Source organism: Schistocerca cancellata, chromosome 5, assembly GCF_023864275.1.
Source record: "Schistocerca cancellata isolate TAMUIC-IGC-003103 chromosome 5, iqSchCanc2.1, whole genome shotgun sequence".
NCBI classification, from domain to species: Eukaryota; Metazoa; Arthropoda; class Insecta; order Orthoptera; family Acrididae; genus Schistocerca; species Schistocerca cancellata.
Genome location: NC_064630.1, coordinates 2,597,390 through 2,616,560, shown reverse-complemented (window position 1 = coordinate 2,616,560; position 19,171 = coordinate 2,597,390). Strand labels below are relative to the sequence as shown.

Sequence of the window (19,171 nt, the reverse complement as noted above, 5' to 3'; positions counted from 1 at the left end):
CCTTAAGTTTTCTGCAATCAACCCAGACAGTTTTCCCTTCCCTTTCCTATTGAGGTGAAGGCCATGCCTAGTGTAGTCCCACCAATCGATAGCATCCACAGGAATCAAACCAATATGAGACCCTATATCCATCCTAAGCAGCCACTCCAACTCCAAGTTCACCCTCCCTACAGAAGAGTTCAAATGAGGCCGATCATAGTGTCTCAACACAGACACAAATCCCACACTCGTATGCTTTGTTGCTGATGCTATCTTCACCAGGTCACTCTCTATGGAATATTCAAGAGTCTCTGTCAATGCTATTTCCCGGACCACCCACTATAACCACAGCATCCTCTTTTGTGAAATTCTTGCATAAAGAACCTAAATCCTCTGTTACCTGACCCAGATCAGCACTAGGCCTGAAAAAGTTTGTGACCTGGTACTCTGGACCTAGATTTTCCTGCAGTAGTAGTTGGCCAACACCTCTACCATGGGAGCTACGTAACAACAGAACTTTATTTCTTTTTACAAATTTCCCTACCTTTTTCAAGTCCTTGAAAGCTTGTTGTGCCCTTTCCACAGCTTCAGCTACATGAGGCTCATCCGATTCTGACTGAGGCAACAGGTCAAATCTATTTTCAAGATTTATGATAAAGCTGTCTGATGCTCTCCTTTGCCTGTTCCCCCTATTACCTGTCGCCACTTCTCACCTCTGTTCACCCTTCTCCCTCTTTAACCTGTCCAGATACTCCCTTGCCTTGTCTAGGTCAGCTTGAAGAGCTGCAATTTTCCCTTCCTGTTCCTGCAGATCCTACAATACCACTGGTGACCCTCATTTATGTCCCCATTTCCCTCGCCACTACATTCGCCCCAATGAAAGAAACTACAACACCCATCACACCATACCCCGGAACTAACGATCCTATGGCATGTCACACACTTCTCACTCATGGCAAAAACAGAAATCGTATAAACTGATTTAACACGTTCACTGCCATCGGCGCACCAGCGCGTCCGGCCGATACTAGTGCATATGCCGTCGACGCGCCTGCGCGGCGAGACACTCAGCTGTTTCTCAGCGCCACAGTTTAGTCGGGCACAGCCATTCGGTGTGGTTCATTGCGCAGGCACTCTAAGAACGTATTGTTTTCAATTTTTGCGGGTGCGGTTCGTGTGTTTTCCCTACAGTTTTTCTCTGTTGTGGGACTGAAAATGGAAGACAATCGTGACACGGCGGGCCCTTCAGAACCTAAGAAACGTAAAACACAGGACACAAGAAACGTACAAAAACTAACGGATGCGGAATTATTACGAATATTAGAAGAAAGCGATTCGGAAACGGAACTGGCCAGTGAGGAGGACGGCGTGGAATCCAGTGAAGAGTCTGACGGAGCCGAGTTTGTTTTAGATGAGACTGTAGAAATGGCTGTGAATCCTAGCGACAGGGAAATGGCAGAAGGAGTGGTAACAAGAGATAACGCAGCTGATACAACTGTTGCGTGGGAAAGAGAGCCAGTTGGAATGATAAATTGCCCATTTATAAAAAATGAGGGACTGCTTATTCAACCGACGGAAAACACTCCCTTAGATTATTTTCGTCTTTTGCTGACGGACGAATTTCTATTGACAGTTGTAGAAGAAACAAATCGAAACGCGATTGAATTATTCCTTTCTGCGGGAACCAAAGGACAATCACGAATAAACTGTTGGAAAGATGTGACTGTTGGCGAATTGTTAGTGTTCTTGGGAGTTTTCCTGCACATGGGAAATGTAAAGATGAGGAATTTGCAGGACTATTGGAAAAAGGACGCTTTATTCAACGTGAAAGGAATTGCCGATAGTATTTCACGAAATCGTTTTCTGCTAATACTACGTGCATTACACTTTTCTGAAAATCCAAAACAGGGCAAACCAACACCATCCGACAGGTTGTATAAAATACGTCCCGTTATCAATTTTTTCAATGAAAGGATGTGCCAAGTTTACTACCCTGGACGGGAACTGTCTCTGGACGAATCAATGATCCTTTGGCGTGGACGATTACTTTTCCGCCAATACATCAAAAACAAAAAGCACAAATATGGCATAAAGCTATATATTTTGACAACTCCCACTGGAATGGTCCTAAAATTCGCGGTATACACTGGCATGCTGGACGATTTAGGAGGAAGAGGCCATGCGCAAAAAATTGTTCTTCATTTACTAGATGAAAAGTTGAATGCTGGTCACCATGTGTACATGGACAATTACTATAACAGCTTCGCATTGGCAAAGCTGCTCCTGGATAAGAAGACCCACTGCACGGGAACTCTGAGGGCGAATAGGAAGGATACACCCAAGGAAATACAGGAAGCAAAACTACGAAAAGGTGAAGCCGTTGCCAGATTTGCGGAAGGAGTTATGATAGGTAAGTGGCGTGATAAGAGGGAGGTTTGCTACATTTCTAATGCATTTACAAATGAAATGGTTGAGGTTGAAACCAAAAGAAAGGAGAAGAAATCTAAGCCCTTGGCCATTGTAAACTACAATAAATTTATGGCGGGAGTTGATCGGCACGATCAGATGTTATCATATTACCTCTCGGAACGCAAAACCATACGCTGGTACAAGAAACTTTTTATCCACGTTGTGGAAATGATACTGACAAACGCACATGCCCTACACAATAAATATTGTGGCACAAAAATGCCCCTCCAAGAATTTAGACTCAGTATTATAAGAGCACTATTGCCACGAAAGCAGGTAGAACGGCCAGTCAGAAATCCCCAACATGTTGTGGTAAAACGAGAATCAAATGGAAAATCAAAAACACCGCGAAAAAAGTGCAGATCATGCGCCAGCCGTGGACAACGAACAGACACGATTTACGAGTGCCTAGATTGCCCAAATAAAGCAGGATATTGTTTGAATTGTTGTGTTATTCACCACCTCTAAAGGCAGATAGCACTTTCGTTGCTCATTTATTTTTCGACAGTTATGTGTCGGTACTATTCGTAAACTTTGTATTTATTTTATTTGTTTGAGAGTGTAATGGATAAAGCTCTAGATTGTTTTTTTCTTAGATTTGACATACATTTTATTTCAGAAGTTTCTTCGAGATCTTGTGTTTGTATTTGAATGTTTCTACTATATTTTTTGTCCAATAAATATGTCGTTTGTCAGTAGGATGTTTCGTTTCATTTATGAATATAAAATGAAATTGTAGTAACCTAAACTGTCACACTAACCAGGAACAATACACTAGACGCATTGGCGCGTCCACGGCCACCCGCTACAGAATATGGCCTGATATGCCACTGACGCCTTAGTGCGCCCCAAAACAACTTTGATTCACGAGAGTAAATTTGATTGTGTACTTATAAACTAAATACATGTTATATTACTTTTAGCAATATATTTTCAGATTCTATTAAGAAAAATATTGGTTACGTGGCAAAGCAAGGCCAATTACAGTGGCAGTGAACGTGTTAAGTACTGACTAATACGTAAACAAAGGACCCTAGAAACTATTCAGGCAGATATAAATAAATTGAAAGAGTAATTAATAAAAAAACTGGTGATTACATATAAGTTTAAGTCACTGTTTACTTACGATACGTGCGCGTAAAATTAAGCCAAAAATCTGTGCTATAGGTGCGAGAAGGAAAATAAACTTCTTACCCCATTTAATCTTATTTAACACTTCACTGACACTTCCACTAATGTAACAACACTTATAATATATTTATACCAACTGGAAACGTTTACCTATGAGTTATGTTTATAACACCTGTAGATGTTTAAAAATAGCTTAATAACAACACTTTTTATAATTATTTAGTGCAGCAAATACTCCAAGTGTCCGCGTCGGCGCAGTGTTGCCAACAGGGACATTTGCAGATTAAACTACCATCCCGAAGGGCAACGTTTTTTCATTGTATACTAGCTTAATACAAGTGTCATCTTACATTTACAGATGAAGCTTTGGCAAATTAGGTCACCTGCAGATTTAACCTGAAGACTGCGAAGGGTGGGGAGAAAACAGTAGCACCAGTCAGCCAAGCTCTAGGACGAATCTAAGGAGGTGAGTGGGCAGCAAATTTTGTTGTGCTGTCAACTGTAGGAATTTATACCATGTACCTTGTCTTTTTATGAACATCTAGCATGCTTGAGTTTCAGTCTGCCTGAATCCCACTGTAATCAAAATTAAACTGTCTTTAAAACTGCACAAATACTCAACAATAGTCCATGTTTCTACAGGAGACAAATCAATGTTAACAAAAACATATTTACAAAGACCACTTTAAACATGGCACAACAAATGAAACACGAGCTTTAACGACAATGATGAATATGTCACTGCTCAACAGCTCTGTTCATTTTTAAGATATGCAACAATGTTAACACTGTCTGATATGATTTCTGCTGATTCAGCTGTAAGGGGCCAGAGAGGACATCTTACTGTTGTCATTTGGTCTCCTTATATTGTCAGTGCTGTAAGCACTGAAAATTGCACCAGTCAATGATGGGTGTAAATCACGGCCATAACTTTGTTGAGAAACATGTATCTACGAGTTCATTGTTCACAACTGTATCATGCAGAAAACACAACACTAATTTTATGCTAACAGTGATTCATCAAGCAGAGGCCATAAACTTTGGAGCTGGAAGAAAATTTTGTAGGTGGGGCCAGGTGAAGAATAAATTAAAGATGACCAGTTCTACTTGCTACCCTATGAGAGAACTGAAACAGGGACTGTTTCCTGAACTGGAACAGCTGGTTCCTCAGTAGGTGAAAGAGAAATGCAATGAAGGCTTCCCAATTATCCGATAAACTGTTCGAAGGAAGGTGTCGGGGATAAGAGAAATAACTGCATGCATCGTGGAATACAAAGCAAGTACTGGCGCATGTGTGAAGGTGATGAAGATGAGGCTTACTGTATTTACCCAATTATAAGGCGAGGTTTTTTCCCAAATTTATCATTCAAAGAATACAGGGCCAACTTATATTCAGAGATTAAACTATTGCTGCTGAGGTTAACAATTTTATGTTGTTTAATAGATTATATAGGGATTGTGTTACATTTACAGATGAAGCTTTGGCTATGGTGGCTACATGCAGATTTATTTCAAAGAAATTTTGACAGTACTGGGCAAATGATATTCGCATTCAAACTGGTTCAAAATTTCCTAATATGAGAAGCACTCAGAGTATCGACATTGCTTGAACAAACACTTAACACCTGACTGATGCTGAGCTAGTGCAGGGATCCTTTATGCAAGGGACAAGGAGAAACAATGAACAGTCACAACAATAATATCTTGCTCTGCTTAAAATTTGACAATTTTGAGAAACACAGGAGGAAATAGCACTAAATTATATCATCTTACAGACTCTTTTTATAAACAAAGATGCTGTAACTTACCAAACGAAAGTGTTGGTATGTTGACAGACACAATAAAAACACAAACGCACACACAAATTTCAAGCTTTCGCAACCCAAGGTTGCTTCATCAGGAAAGAGGGAGGGAGAGGGAAAGACGAAAGGGTGTGGGTTTTAAGGGAGAAGGTAAGGAGTCATTCCAATCCCGGGAGCGGAAAGACTTACCCTAGGGGGAACAAAGGACAGGTATACACTCGCGCGCACACACACACATATCCATCCGCACATATACAGACACAGGAGGCAAAGAGGGGCAGAGATGTCAGTCAAGGAGGAAGTACAGAGGCAAAGATGTTGTTGAATGACTGGTGAGGTACGAGCGGTGGCAACTTGAAATTAGCGGAGGTTGAGGCCTGGTGGGTAACGGGAAGAGAGAATATATTGAAGAGCTAAAGTTCCCATCTCCGGAGTTCTGACAGGTTGGTGTTAGTGGGAAGTATCCAGATAACCCTGACAGTGTAACACTGTGCCAAGATGTGCTGGCCGTGCACCAAGGCATGTTTAGCCACAGGGTGATCCTCATTACCAACAAACACTGTCTGCCTGTGTCCGTTCATGCGAATGGACAGTTTGTTGCTGGTCATTCCCACATAGAAGGCTTCACGGTGTAGGCATGTCAGTTGGTAAATCACGTGGGTGCTTTCACACGTGGCTCTGCCTTTGATCCTGTATATATATGGAGACCGTGTAAAAACATTAATGTTGTTTTTTAAGTAATGGTAACCTTTGAAAGCAGAGATGTTGTCTTTCAAAAAAAGATTACCTGATTCTGAACCCAGATCAACACTTTTTTTGATTATGAAGGTCTGTAACTAAGTGGGTTGCAAATGAAAAATTCAGTGGTTGTTTGCATATTAGAATACCAGGTCAAAACGTTATTGGCTTTTAATCAGCTTTAGAACATAGTGGTGACATTGAGATGAAACAAGAAGGAAATTTAATCCAGAATGAAATGTCTAACATACAAATTAAAGTATATTGCACTAACTAACTGTTGCCATGACAATAAATTACGGCAACAAAATCTGTCGTGGAAATAGTAGCAACAGAAGTCAGTAGATTGACTGAATCGTGATTGCTATCTTTTATTTATATATTAATTGCTGTTGCTACATATGACTTGCACCCTACAAGACATTGCAGTCCATGTTTCACATTTCCTCAAGCACAGCACTATGGAATCATTGGGGGCTTGACTGAGAACTTGATGCGCGATGGGAGGGGAGTAACTGGGCAGCTAATTATGTCATGTTGCCAACCATGGGGATATATACACATACAGTTTTTGATGTTTCTGAGCAACAGTCATACAATAATTTTTAAATGAACACACCGCCATATGACTGTACTGTTGCTTATTTAATTACGACCCAGAGCAAACCCTAGGTCATCATTAAATAAACAACAATACAGTCAAAATGGTGTGTATTCATTTAAAAAATTTACTGAATAGTTTCGCTTTTTAGAAACATCTACATCAATATCTACCGCATGTTACACTGCAGTTTGCTTGATTCCATTTGTTGTCTGAATTGAATTGATTTCAAAAGCATGTTGAAAAAAAGGGGAGCACCTTATGATCAGGATCTTCATATATTCAGGTAAATACCATATGTTACAACAAAGAATTATGCTACTAGCATCTTACAATCATTCTAAGGAAAGGCACAAGTACTTGCTAGGCCATATGAGCAACACTTATCAGACGCCTGATTATTTTGATATCTCGTCAAATGTTGTTGTTGACATGAACGGTATTAAAATTGTTTCTATGAGAAGGTCCGGCAATGAAAAGGCCTGAATGACAGTAATGTAGAAGGCACTAGTAGATAGGGGGAAGCTTCTCTCAGATGTGATTCTTTACAGGAAAACACTATTAAAAGAAAAATTTCTTGCAGGGCTTATTTTTAGATGGGGAAGAAGAAGAAGAAGGGGGGGGGGGGGGGGGGGGGAAAGAAGAAGAAGAAGAAGAAGAAGAACTGACAACAAATGAAATGATACTAGATTGGCAAATGAAATTATACTAGATTGGGTGAAGGTTGTCTTTAACAAAATACCAGGCTCCTTGCTTAACAGAAGGAAAATATTGGTGCTGGATCCTTTCAGGAGACACCTCACGCAGGAAGCTAAGAATCTGGTACCAAGAAACAATCTTGTTGTTGTTGTTGTTGTTGTGGTCTTCAGTCCAAAGACTGGTTTGGCACAGCTCTCCACACTACTCTATCCTGTGCATCTCCGAGTAATTACTGCAACCTACATCCTTCTGAATCTGCTTACTGTATTCATTTCTTGGCCTCCCTTTTTGGTCCCCCCCCCCCCTCCCCCCACGCTTACATCCAGTACTAAACTGACGATCCCTTGATGCCTCAGAAGAGGCCCTGCCAACCAATCTCTTCTTATAGTCAGGTTGTGCCACAATATTCTCTTTTCCCCAATTCTATTCAGTAAAACCTCATTCGTTACGTGATCTACCCATCTAATCATCAGCATTATTCTGTAGCAACACATTTCAAAGGCTTCTATTCTCTTCTTGTCTAAATTGTTTATTGTCCATGTTTCATTTCCACACATGGCTACACTCCATACAAATACTTCCTGACACTTAAATCTATACTCAATATTAACAAGAAACAGTATAGACCTGGTAATAATCCCTGGTAGTGGAATGACCTCACAACTTCAAGTAATTAAGCAAAAATGGAAGAGAAGGTAACAACTATTGTATACTATTTCATTTTGTTTATTTTATTTCTCCTTGTACTGACAAAATGTAGACAGTCAATAAATAGCATCAATAATATAATTAGGTGGCTACTTTATATCAATAAGATAGTTTGTAATATGGATTAGTCAGAATATGTTAAAAATAAAAATGTCTCAAAGAGCCTCTTAGAAAGTAAAGGGGGGTAGGGTCAGCTTATACAAAGGGTTGTCTTATAGTTGGATGATGATGATGATGATGATGATGATGATGATGATGATGATGATGACGAGTTGGTGGGGCGCCCAACTGCGTGGTCATCGGCGCCAATTTTTTCACAGTCCGATCGAGCCACTGTCATGAATGATGATGATTATGATGATGATGAAATGATGAGGACAACACAAACATCCAGTCCCCAGGCAGATAAAATCCCTAACTTGGCCGGGAATCGAACCCGGGACCCCGTGATCCAGAGGCAGCAATGCTAGCCACTAGACCACGAGCTGCGGACGTCTTATAGTTGGGCAAATACAGTAATTAAAACCACAAGCTAAAACTACGAACATACTAATTATATGATCTTGAAAGTGTTCTTACCACACAGAAGAACTGTTTGATATACTTTGCTTCTTTTTCACTGATTCGTATGCAGTCACCATGGTACCATTCTTCACAATTATCACATGCTCTGAAAATAGTGTAAATGGGTTAGCAATGTACCATTTGCATTTTAAGCATATTTACTATAATAATTTACAGCTTGACTCCATATGTAAATTAGATCTTTACAGACAACAATTATTCTGTGTCACCCAGCCCATAGGAAGTCTCCCATTCCCCCCTGTGCCACCACTTCATCTGTGACGGTGTCAATCCAGATATTTGTAATGTTTGCTGCTGCAAAAGACTGTCATAATGTATATTTCTCTAGTTCTGCCATTTGAAACATTGACAGGCTGAAGGAATGCTGAGCTTAAACAACAGTGCAATGTGGAAAACTTCAGTATGATGAAAAACCATTAGTCATTTATAAGTTTTGGTTGCCAACTAGTAAAATGTTAATAACAAAAGGTGTGGGTGAGATGAAAATCATTATTACCACGAATGCCTTTTTTTTACCAAGTTTCACATTTCCACAAATGGAACAGAAGGGACATGTGTTTGGTGAATTAGACTGTACAAACTAAATACAAATTATTGTTATGCAAGAGTAGACTCACAGAGAAATACATTTAGCATTTCCTGTTCCAGTTTGACTCCTGATGCATAACCTGAGCATACCAAAGAGGTGAGGTGACCTAATCCTTCCTTAAATTTCACTTCATAATGTTAAATTTGAATTTGCTTCTATGACGTGATTGATGCGAAACAGATTTTAAGATACAACATATTTCATCAATTAACAGTCCCTGTAACATTTTTATTTGTCAGGCCAAGGTGCAGCAGTTTGTATTACAGATTCAAGCCTCTTATCCACAAAACACCACAAACAACTATTAACAAGAAATTAATAAAATATCCTTTAAGCGAAAAGATAATCAAACCTTTGCAGTTCGATAAACTGTCTTGTGATCACTATGTAGCATTTTATGTTACAATGACAACCAATTAAATGTAAAAAAGCACACACACACACACACACACACACACACACACACACACACACACACACACACACACACACACGACCGCCAAAAACCAAATAACATAATTCATCAAAATTGACACTTAACTGCTTCAAACAGTGGAAATTCCAGGCAGGAATATCAACAATATAGGAAAAGATAGATTGATACTCAACATAAAGAAGACATGTCATGTTGCACTTTTTTTTATTCCACTCAGTGAATTATGCCTTCACAACTATCCAGTAAGTTGTGACATAGCACACAGTCTTCACAGTACTTTGATACATTAGCTTTACTCAGTCACTACTGGAAAACCAATACCCTTGAACTGAATAGGGTAGCAAACTAATGAGGTCCCTCATCAAAGGGGCATTTAGTATTTGTAATAAGAAACTAGGTGACATTTTATTTTGACACTGGTCATTGAATAATTATTTTGCGAAACAGCAGACAAGGGCACGAAATACACAGCTGAAATGCATGTAAACACTAGCCATTGGTTTCTAATTCAAAATATGGGTCTCACCTTGTCCGCTGCCCTAATTTCAATGCAATCACTTAATGTGTTATATCACAGAACAGTTTTCTTAACTGTGTTTTTGTGATACGAGGTCTGTTCAAAAAATTCCAGAACATTTGTAATTTCACACCAATGTGTGCTGGAGAAAGATGTGGTTGGCATCCCTGCAAACATCTGAGTTTAATGTGTTACATTGTTGTATGTCTGTTAGTTACTGTTCAGTGGTGTATTGAATAGACTGTTGTATCACACAGTTAGCGAATTTCGAGATGGCAGAATTATAGAGGAGCAACGTGTCTGCACTAAATTTCGCATGGAACTCAAGAAAAGCTTTACAGAGACACACCACATAATGCAGGAGGCCTATGGTGATGAGTGCTTAAGCCATACTCGGCGTTACAAATGGTTCACATGGTTTAAAAATGGCCACACTAAAGTTAAAAGATGACCCTCATTCAGGACACCCTTCGATGTCTCCCAACAACACTCATGTCAGGAACGCCAACTGAACTGTACATGCCAATCAAAGACAGACTGCCCGAGAGATTGCAGAAGAATGTAATATTTCAGTTGGATCATGTCATGAAATCCTGAGATAGCATCTTGGAAAGCATCATGTTGCCGCCGAGTTTGTTCCACAGCTCATGGGTCAAGACCAGAAAGATCTTCGCCACACAATCTGTGAAGAGCTTTTAGATTGCACAAATAAGAACCAGACGTTCCTTAAGAGATTCATAACTGGAGATGAGACATAGGTCTATGGTTATGATGTTGAGACCACGGTTCAAGCTTCAGTCTTCACAATGGGCCAGGAAAGTTCTCCAAGAATAATAAAAACAGCTCGTCAGGGCAGGTCAAATGTCAAAGCCATGCTGATAGTTTTCTTTAACTCTGAAGGATTAGTTCATCATGAATTTGTGCCGCAGGGACAAACTGTTAATCAATGGTACTATCAGGACGTAATGCGACACCTGAAAGACAATGTGAGAAGGAAACAGCCTGAAATGTGGCGAGACAATTCATGGCTCTTATATCATGGTAACGCAAACGTGTTACTCCGATGAATGTACGAAGATTTGCAATGATGGACGAGACAAAAGAAAATTCGCAAATGGCACTTAACACAATCCAACAAGTGGCATACTGAGACTGCTTCCAGAAGTGGAAACAGTAGTGGGAGTAATGTATCAATTGTGGAGGAGAGTAATTCGAAGGAGACCATGCAGAATAAGTAACAGATAAGTGTTGAAAAATTTTGTGGACGAAATTCCGGAATTTTTTGAACAGACCTCATATAAAAATATGTAACACATGTAAAATATATGACGGTTAATTGTTGTGAGTGCAAGATGAAGATGTCAATAACAGATTCCAGGTGCAGATATAACTTCTAGAAATACAGAAACAGAAGGAAAATAATAATAATAATAATAATAATCCCCGTGGAGGCCCGGGAAAAGAATAGGCCTCCGGTATGTTCTGCCAGTCGTAAAAGGCGACGAAAAGAACAAACCACTAATAGGGCTAACCCCCCTTTTAGTGTGATTACTTGGTTCAGGACAGAACTAAAGAAGCCTCGGACAAGCGCCGTCATGGTCGGGGACGACGCTTGAACCCTATGCCCGCCCACAATGGTAACGACACTGCTAGCCAACTGGAAAATGTTTTAAATCCAAATAGAGGTGTTTTGCAGGATATGCTTCCTGCAACCACCCAAGAAGGAAAACAAAGACAGAGGATGAGATGGTCAGATGAAGTTAATCGACACCTCATGTTCTGTTATTACCAAGCAACAAACCTAGGAACCAACACAACTGGATACAGATCACAAGTATACACAACATTTATTACCAGGTACCCGGAATTAAAATTTTTAACAGAACAACGACTAGCTGATCAGATCCGTGTAATAATAAAAAATAACAGGATACCCCAGTCAGAATTAGAAAACATCAAACAACAAGTACAACAAATACTGGAACAAAATAATGTGCAATCAGAAGAAGAAGAAAATACAGTAATGGACTCAAACATCCCAGAGCAAACAAACAAAGACCAACACGCATCAATTAAACAATCAGAGGAAAACGAAATCTTAACACAACCACCAGAACAAGCACAAATAGAACACGAAGAGACACACGTGTTAGATATAGAAGAGAAATTTCAGCTGACATATATAGAATACAAAGACACAAATACAGACATTAGACCATTCTTGCATAGACCGCCAAATAACCCACAAGTTGAAACAACAATAAAAACTATCAACACAATCATACACAACAAAATAAATGAAAACACAACTATGGAAGAGTTACAACCACTGGTTTATATAGGAGCACTCACTACACTAAATATACACACTAGGCAGAGATCAGAACCAACCAACACACAGAAGAAACCCACAAAACCAGCATGGCAACACAGGCTACAGATCAGAATAGAAAAACTGAGAAAAGACATCGGACAGCTAACACAATTTATAAGAAATGAAATGTCAGAAAAAAAACGAAAAAGGTTAGGTAAAATCTCACAACAAGAAGCGATAGAGCAATTAGATGAAAAGAAGCAGAAATTACAAGCATTGGTCAAACGACTTAGAAGATACAAAAAAAGTGAAAACAGAAGGAAACAAAACCAAACATTCAACACAAACCAAAAGAAATTTTACCAAACAATGGCTAACACACACATTAAAATAGACAATCCACCAAACATAACAGACATGGAACACTTCTGGAGCAACATATGGTCAAACCCGGTACAACATAACAGGCATACACGGTGGATACAAGCAGAAACAGACACATACAAGATGATACCACAAATGCCTGAAATGATAATTTTGCAACATGAAGTCATCCGAGCAATTAATTCTACACACAATTGGAAAGCCCCTGGAAATGATAAAATAGCAAATTACTGGCTAAAGAAGTTCACCTCAACACATTCACATCTAACTAAATTATTTAACAGTTACATTGCAGACCCATACACATTCCCTGATACACTTGCACATGGAATAACCTATCTGAAACCTAAAGATCAAGCAGACACAGCAAACCCAGCTAAATATCGCCCCATAACATGCCTACCAACAATATACAAAATATTAACTTCAGTCATCACACAGAAATTAATGACACATACAACACAGAACAAAATTATAAATGAAGAACAAAAAGGCTGCTGCAAAGGAGCACGAGGATGTAAAGAGCAACTGATAATAGATACAGAGGTGACATATCAAGCTAAAACTAAACAAAGGTCCCTACACTACGCATACATTGATTACCAAAAAGCCTTTGATAGTGTACCCCACTCATGGTTACTACAGATATTGGAAATATACAAAGTAGATCCTAAATTGATACAGTTTCTAAACATAGTAATGAAAAACTGGAAAACCACACTTAATATCCAAACAAATTCAGATAACATCGCATCACAGCCAATACACATTAAGCGTGGAATATACCAAGGAGACTCATCAAGTCCTTTCTGGTTCTGTCTTGCTCTGAACCCACTATCCAACATGCTAAATAATACAAATTATGGATACAATATTACTGGAACATACGCACACAAAATCACACATTTGCTATACATGGATGATCTAAAACTACTGGCAGCAACAAATCAACAACTCAACCAATTACTAAAGATAACAGAAGTATTCAGCAATGATATAAATATGGCTTTTGGAACAGACAAATGTAAGAAAAATGCATAGAAGCGATGGAAAAAACAGATGCCTATAAATATCTAGGATACAGACAAAAAATAGGAATAGATAATACAAATATTAAAGAAGAACTAAAAGAAAAATATAGACAAAGACTAACAAAAATACTGAAAACAGAATTGACAGCAAGAAACAAGACAAAAGCTATAAATACTTATGCTATACCAGTATTGACCTACTCATTTGGAGTAGTGAAATGGAGTGACACAGACCTAGAAGCACTCAATACACTTACACGATCACAATGCCACAAATATAGAATACATCACATACATTCAGCAACAGGAAGATTCACATTAAGCAGAAAGGAAGGTGGAAGGGGATTTATAGATATAAAAAACCTACATTATGGACAGGTAGACAATTTAAGAAAATTTTTTCTAGAACGAGCAGAAACTAGCAAAATACACAAATCAATCACTCATATAAATACATCAGCTACACCATTGCAATTTCATAACCACTTCTACAACCCTTTAGATCACATAACATCAACAGATACAAAGAAAGTAAATTGGAAAAAGAAAACACTACATGGCAAGCACCCGCATCATCTAACACAGCCACACATAGATCAAGACACATCCAACACATGGCTAAGAAAAGGCAATATATACAGTGAGACGGAAGGATTCATGATTGCAATACAGGATCTAACAATAAACACCAGATATTACAGCAAGCATATTATTAAAGATCCCACTACCACAACAGATAAATGCAGACTTTGCAAACAACAAATAGAAACAGTAGATCACATCACAAGCGGATGTACAATACTAGCAAATACAGAATACCCCAGAAGACATGACAATGTAGCAAAAATAATACATCAACAACTTGCCATAAAACATAAACTAATAAAACAACACGTTCCCACATACAAGTACACACCACAAAATGTACTGGAGAATGATGAATACAAATTATACTGGAACAGAACCATTATAACAGATAAAACAACACCACATAACAAACCTGACATCATACTCACCAATAAAAAGAAGAAATTAACACAACTAATTGAAATATCCATACCCAACACAACAAATATACAGAAGAAAACAGGAGAAAAAATTGAAAAATACATCCAACTGGCTGAGGAAGTCAAGGACATGTGGCATCAGGATAAAGTCGACATTATACCAATTATACTATCAACTACAGGAGTCATACCTCACAATATCCACCAGTACATCAATGCAATACAGCTACATCCAAACATATATGTACAACTACAAAAATCTGTGATTATTGATACATGTTCAATGACCCGAAAGTTCATAAATGCAATATAACATATACCGTACAGTTAAAAGGAAGTCACACTTGATCAAGGTCCGCGTCACTGTCCATTTTTGACCAGACATAACGTCTGAGAATAGAAAGAAATAATAATAATAATAGAGAAAAACTTACATCATGAATCTCGAAGAATCTGAGGACCTGCAGATGCAGTAGGCTTGTCCATCTTGCTTCAGAAGTGTCGCTATTTTTGATTTTCTTTCCGGAAGCATGAACTGTCGAGCAATCTCCTCCTTCTGTGAATAACATTTCCAATTTCAGAAGCAATAACAGATGTGCAGTACAACTGTCAAGTTAGACATGTACTTACAGCAATAACTTATATTCTGCAGACAGAAAAAGTCATTAAGTGCAAGAAGGAGGGGTAGGGCCATGGAATGCATAAAACCAAAGAGGAAGAGTTAAGGAAGCATTACAGAATCTATATTAGTCATAAAAATTTTATTTACCACATAAGAATAATGAAAAACAATTCTCATTGCGTGTGATGCAAGCAGAATATATTAAGTGATGTATTACGCTACATAAAGGCAAAAATAAAGATAAAACTTATGTATTGGCATCTTTGCTTGTCAGCTTTATCCAGAGAAATGTTCCTAGTGTTCATATTTTGAATGAACAGCAGTTGCTACAAGGCATAATGGTTCTTTCTGTGTAAACTCGTTAGATTTTGGTAGAGCATAAGGTGACCATTTTGGATTTTAGTCATATTTGGTACACTGATACATGTCTTAATAGTAAAACTGCCAAGTAGAGCTGTCCTAATTCTACCCTTTCATAAAAATTCAGGTTTGAAGGGTCAAAAGTGTGTATCTAGTAACTAATCTGGCACCAATTTCCCCAATTTTCAGAGAATGACTACTAAGTACTGAAATGGTCACCTTATAACTCCCTGTGAGATTACATGTAATTTGTTATGCTGCACATCCTCCCACGTAGTACACTGCAGTATACAGTGTGGTGTACTGGAACTGCATTACTGTCAAGGCCAAGACCACTGCTGCTGGCCATCATTTTTCTATGGAAATAAATCTCTATCAACTCTGACCAAAAGATAGGGCAGAATATTCTTTTGAGGCACTCAATTAATTTAACTAAATGTAAAAACGTATGAAGCAGGATAGTTGCAGAGTAGTATTCAGAGACCCCTGATGTCAAGATCCCCTGCGTAATACATCTGAGACACAGTCACATTTCATTTCATATTTAATGAAGTAATTTTTTACAGGACTCAACATCCTAAATTTTTTATCAGCAGACTGAAATCAAGGAAGAGGTTTTTGAAGAAAGGTCCATTCTACTAAACAGGCAGTAATAATTGGGATCAATATCACTGCAGGATTTGTTCTAACAAAGAGAATGCTTTATGAAGTCCAGGAAAAAACTGTTTCACAACATGATCAAAGAAAATTAAATCTAGCAGGACCAAAAAAAAAGAGAGAGAGAGAGAGAGAGAGAGAGAGAGAGAGAGAGAGAGAGAGACAGAGCAGAGACAGAAAGAGACAAGGAGAGGGACTAAATTTATGAAAATAAACACAGAGAGCAAAATAACAAAGAGAGGCTGGGGATGATGAGATAGAATAGATAACAGAATGCAACGAAAAAGTTTCACAGGGAGACAGTCATAAGAGTACGAACCGTATGGCAAGGAAAGGGACTGAGTTGAGTTACAAAACATAACTAAATTTTATTTGTAATTAGGAGACTGCCAAATGGCCATTCAGAATGCAATTATAATTATGACAGGTACAATGGACGTTATTCTGGTGTATCACCAAGAAAATTCCAGCTGGTGCAATGCACGCTATAATAAATGACATTCCTATGTCATTTCTGAGTATATTCAACAGCCTTTGTCATTACTGAACGTATTCATCAATTCCAAATGTGGCTAAGACCAAATGGAAAACTGTTTGTGAATTGGGTAGCTGCAGTAACTCTGTCACGTACAGGCATTGATGAGCCTAGCTTTGTATTTGGCTACTCAATTAATATCCAAACACACACACACACACACACACACACACACGAAACACTTAAAATATGTTGAGTGGCAAAAAAGATACAGAGAAAGTGAGAAGTTTACTGTTTTAAATTAACTACCATCTCCATCACGGTACTAAAAATGAGCACAATAACTGCGCTAAGCTGTGAAATGGATCAGCATTATTCTGTCGAAGAGTCCAAGTATAAGAGGGAACAGTAAGAGCAGCTCTTGCTAAATTCAATAAGACTAGTATCTGGATTGATACAACCGATATTCTTTTAACAAACAACCTCCAAGAAGGCAATAGAATGAGATAAGTGTTTCGAGTATTTTCCTGAGCTTCAGAAGAAGTCAACTTTAGCCCATTATTTTGGAAGAAAAGATGTTCAGGCTAAATTTTTGATAAACATTAGGAAAAGATCAGAAAAAGGAAGTTACACTGCAAACAGTCGTAGAGAATTTTGTAGCAACATATACAGATGAACTACGCAGTCTGCGCACTGCAATGCTCAGCAAATAACTATTTTTACAGTATGCAGCTGACTTAATGATAACAGAAAATTTTTGTATGCTATGAAAGAGGCAACCTGACATAGGACAACTACTCATTTTGGACATTTCTTAATGCTGTCATCATCAGAGACCTAAGAAAAAAAGCTTCCAGGCTTATGAACTGTTTGGTTTTACTCAGATGGATGGGCTGGATGGTTAAAAAAAAAGATAAACAATATCAGGAATAATTTCCTGACGGAAGATTTTAACTTGTGCGATTAGTGGAATTTCCTTCTCATGGTAAGGGAGCTGTAGATGATGATGTGAGTGAGTGACGAAACAGGTGTGGCAACAAGTAAAGACCAGGAATAAAACTGTAACAAGAAGAAAATTATTAACGTTGTTGTAGTTGTGGTCTTCAGTCCTGAGACTGGTTTGATGCAGCTCTCCATGCTACTCTATCCTGTGCAAGCTGCTTCATCTCCCAGTAACTACTGCTGCCTACATCCTTCTGAATCTGCTTAGTGTATTCATCTCTTGGTCTCCCTCTACGATTTTTACCCTCCACGCTGCCCTCCAGTACTAAATTGGTCATCCCTTGATGCCTCTGAACATGTCCTACCAACCAATCCCTTCTTCTAGTCAAGTTGTGCCACAAATTTCTGTTCTCTCCAATTCTATTCAATATCTCCTCATAGAGAGGATATAAAATGTAGACTGGCAATGGCAAGGAAAGCGTTTCTGAAGAAGAGAAATTTGTTAACACCGAGTATAGATTTAAGTGTCAGGAAGTCATTTCTGAAAGTATTTGTATGGAGTGTAGCCATGTATGGAAGTGAAACATGGACGATAAATAGTTTGGATAAGAAGAGAATAGAAGCTTTCGAAATGTGGTGCTACAGAAGAATGCTGAAGATTAGATGGGTAGATCACATAACTAATGAGGAAGTATTGAATAGGATTGGGGAGAAGAGAAGTTTGTGGCACAACTTGACCAGAAGAAGGGATCGGTTGGTAGGACATGTTCTGAGGCATCAAGGGATCACCAATTTAGTATTGGAGGGCAGCGTGGAGGGTAAAAATCATAGGGGAAGATCAAGAGATGAATACACTAAGCAGATTCAGAAGGATGTAGGTTGCAGTAGGTACTGGGAGATGAAGAAGCTTGCACAGGATAGATTAGCCTGGAGAGCTGCATCAAACCAGTCTCAGGACTGAAGACCATAACAACAACAACAACAACAACAACAACAACAACATAACACCTCCTCATTAGTTATGTGATCTACCCATCTAATCTTCAGCATTCTTCTGTAGCACCACATTTCGAAACCTTCTATTCTCCTCTTGTCTAAACTACTTATCATCCATGTTTCACTTCC

At 38.6% G+C, this 19,171-nt stretch overlaps 1 protein-coding gene across 2 annotated transcripts in view; it reads right to left on the bottom strand.

The window, feature by feature from the left end:
- The window catches only part of LOC126187401 (CXXC-type zinc finger protein 1-like), a 74,447-nt gene that overhangs the window by 39,035 nt on the left and 16,241 nt on the right, over positions 1 to 19,171 (bottom strand). For both annotated transcript variants that reach the window (XM_049928463.1, XM_049928461.1), the window contains 2 exons: positions 15,425 to 15,546; positions 8,707 to 8,797 (listed from right to left, as the gene is read on the bottom strand). In XM_049928463.1, the coding sequence (XP_049784420.1) occupies positions 8,707 to 8,797; positions 15,425 to 15,522 (189 nt within the window). In that variant the 5' untranslated portion in view covers positions 15,523 to 15,546. The remainder of the gene's footprint in view (positions 1 to 8,706; positions 8,798 to 15,424; positions 15,547 to 19,171) is intronic.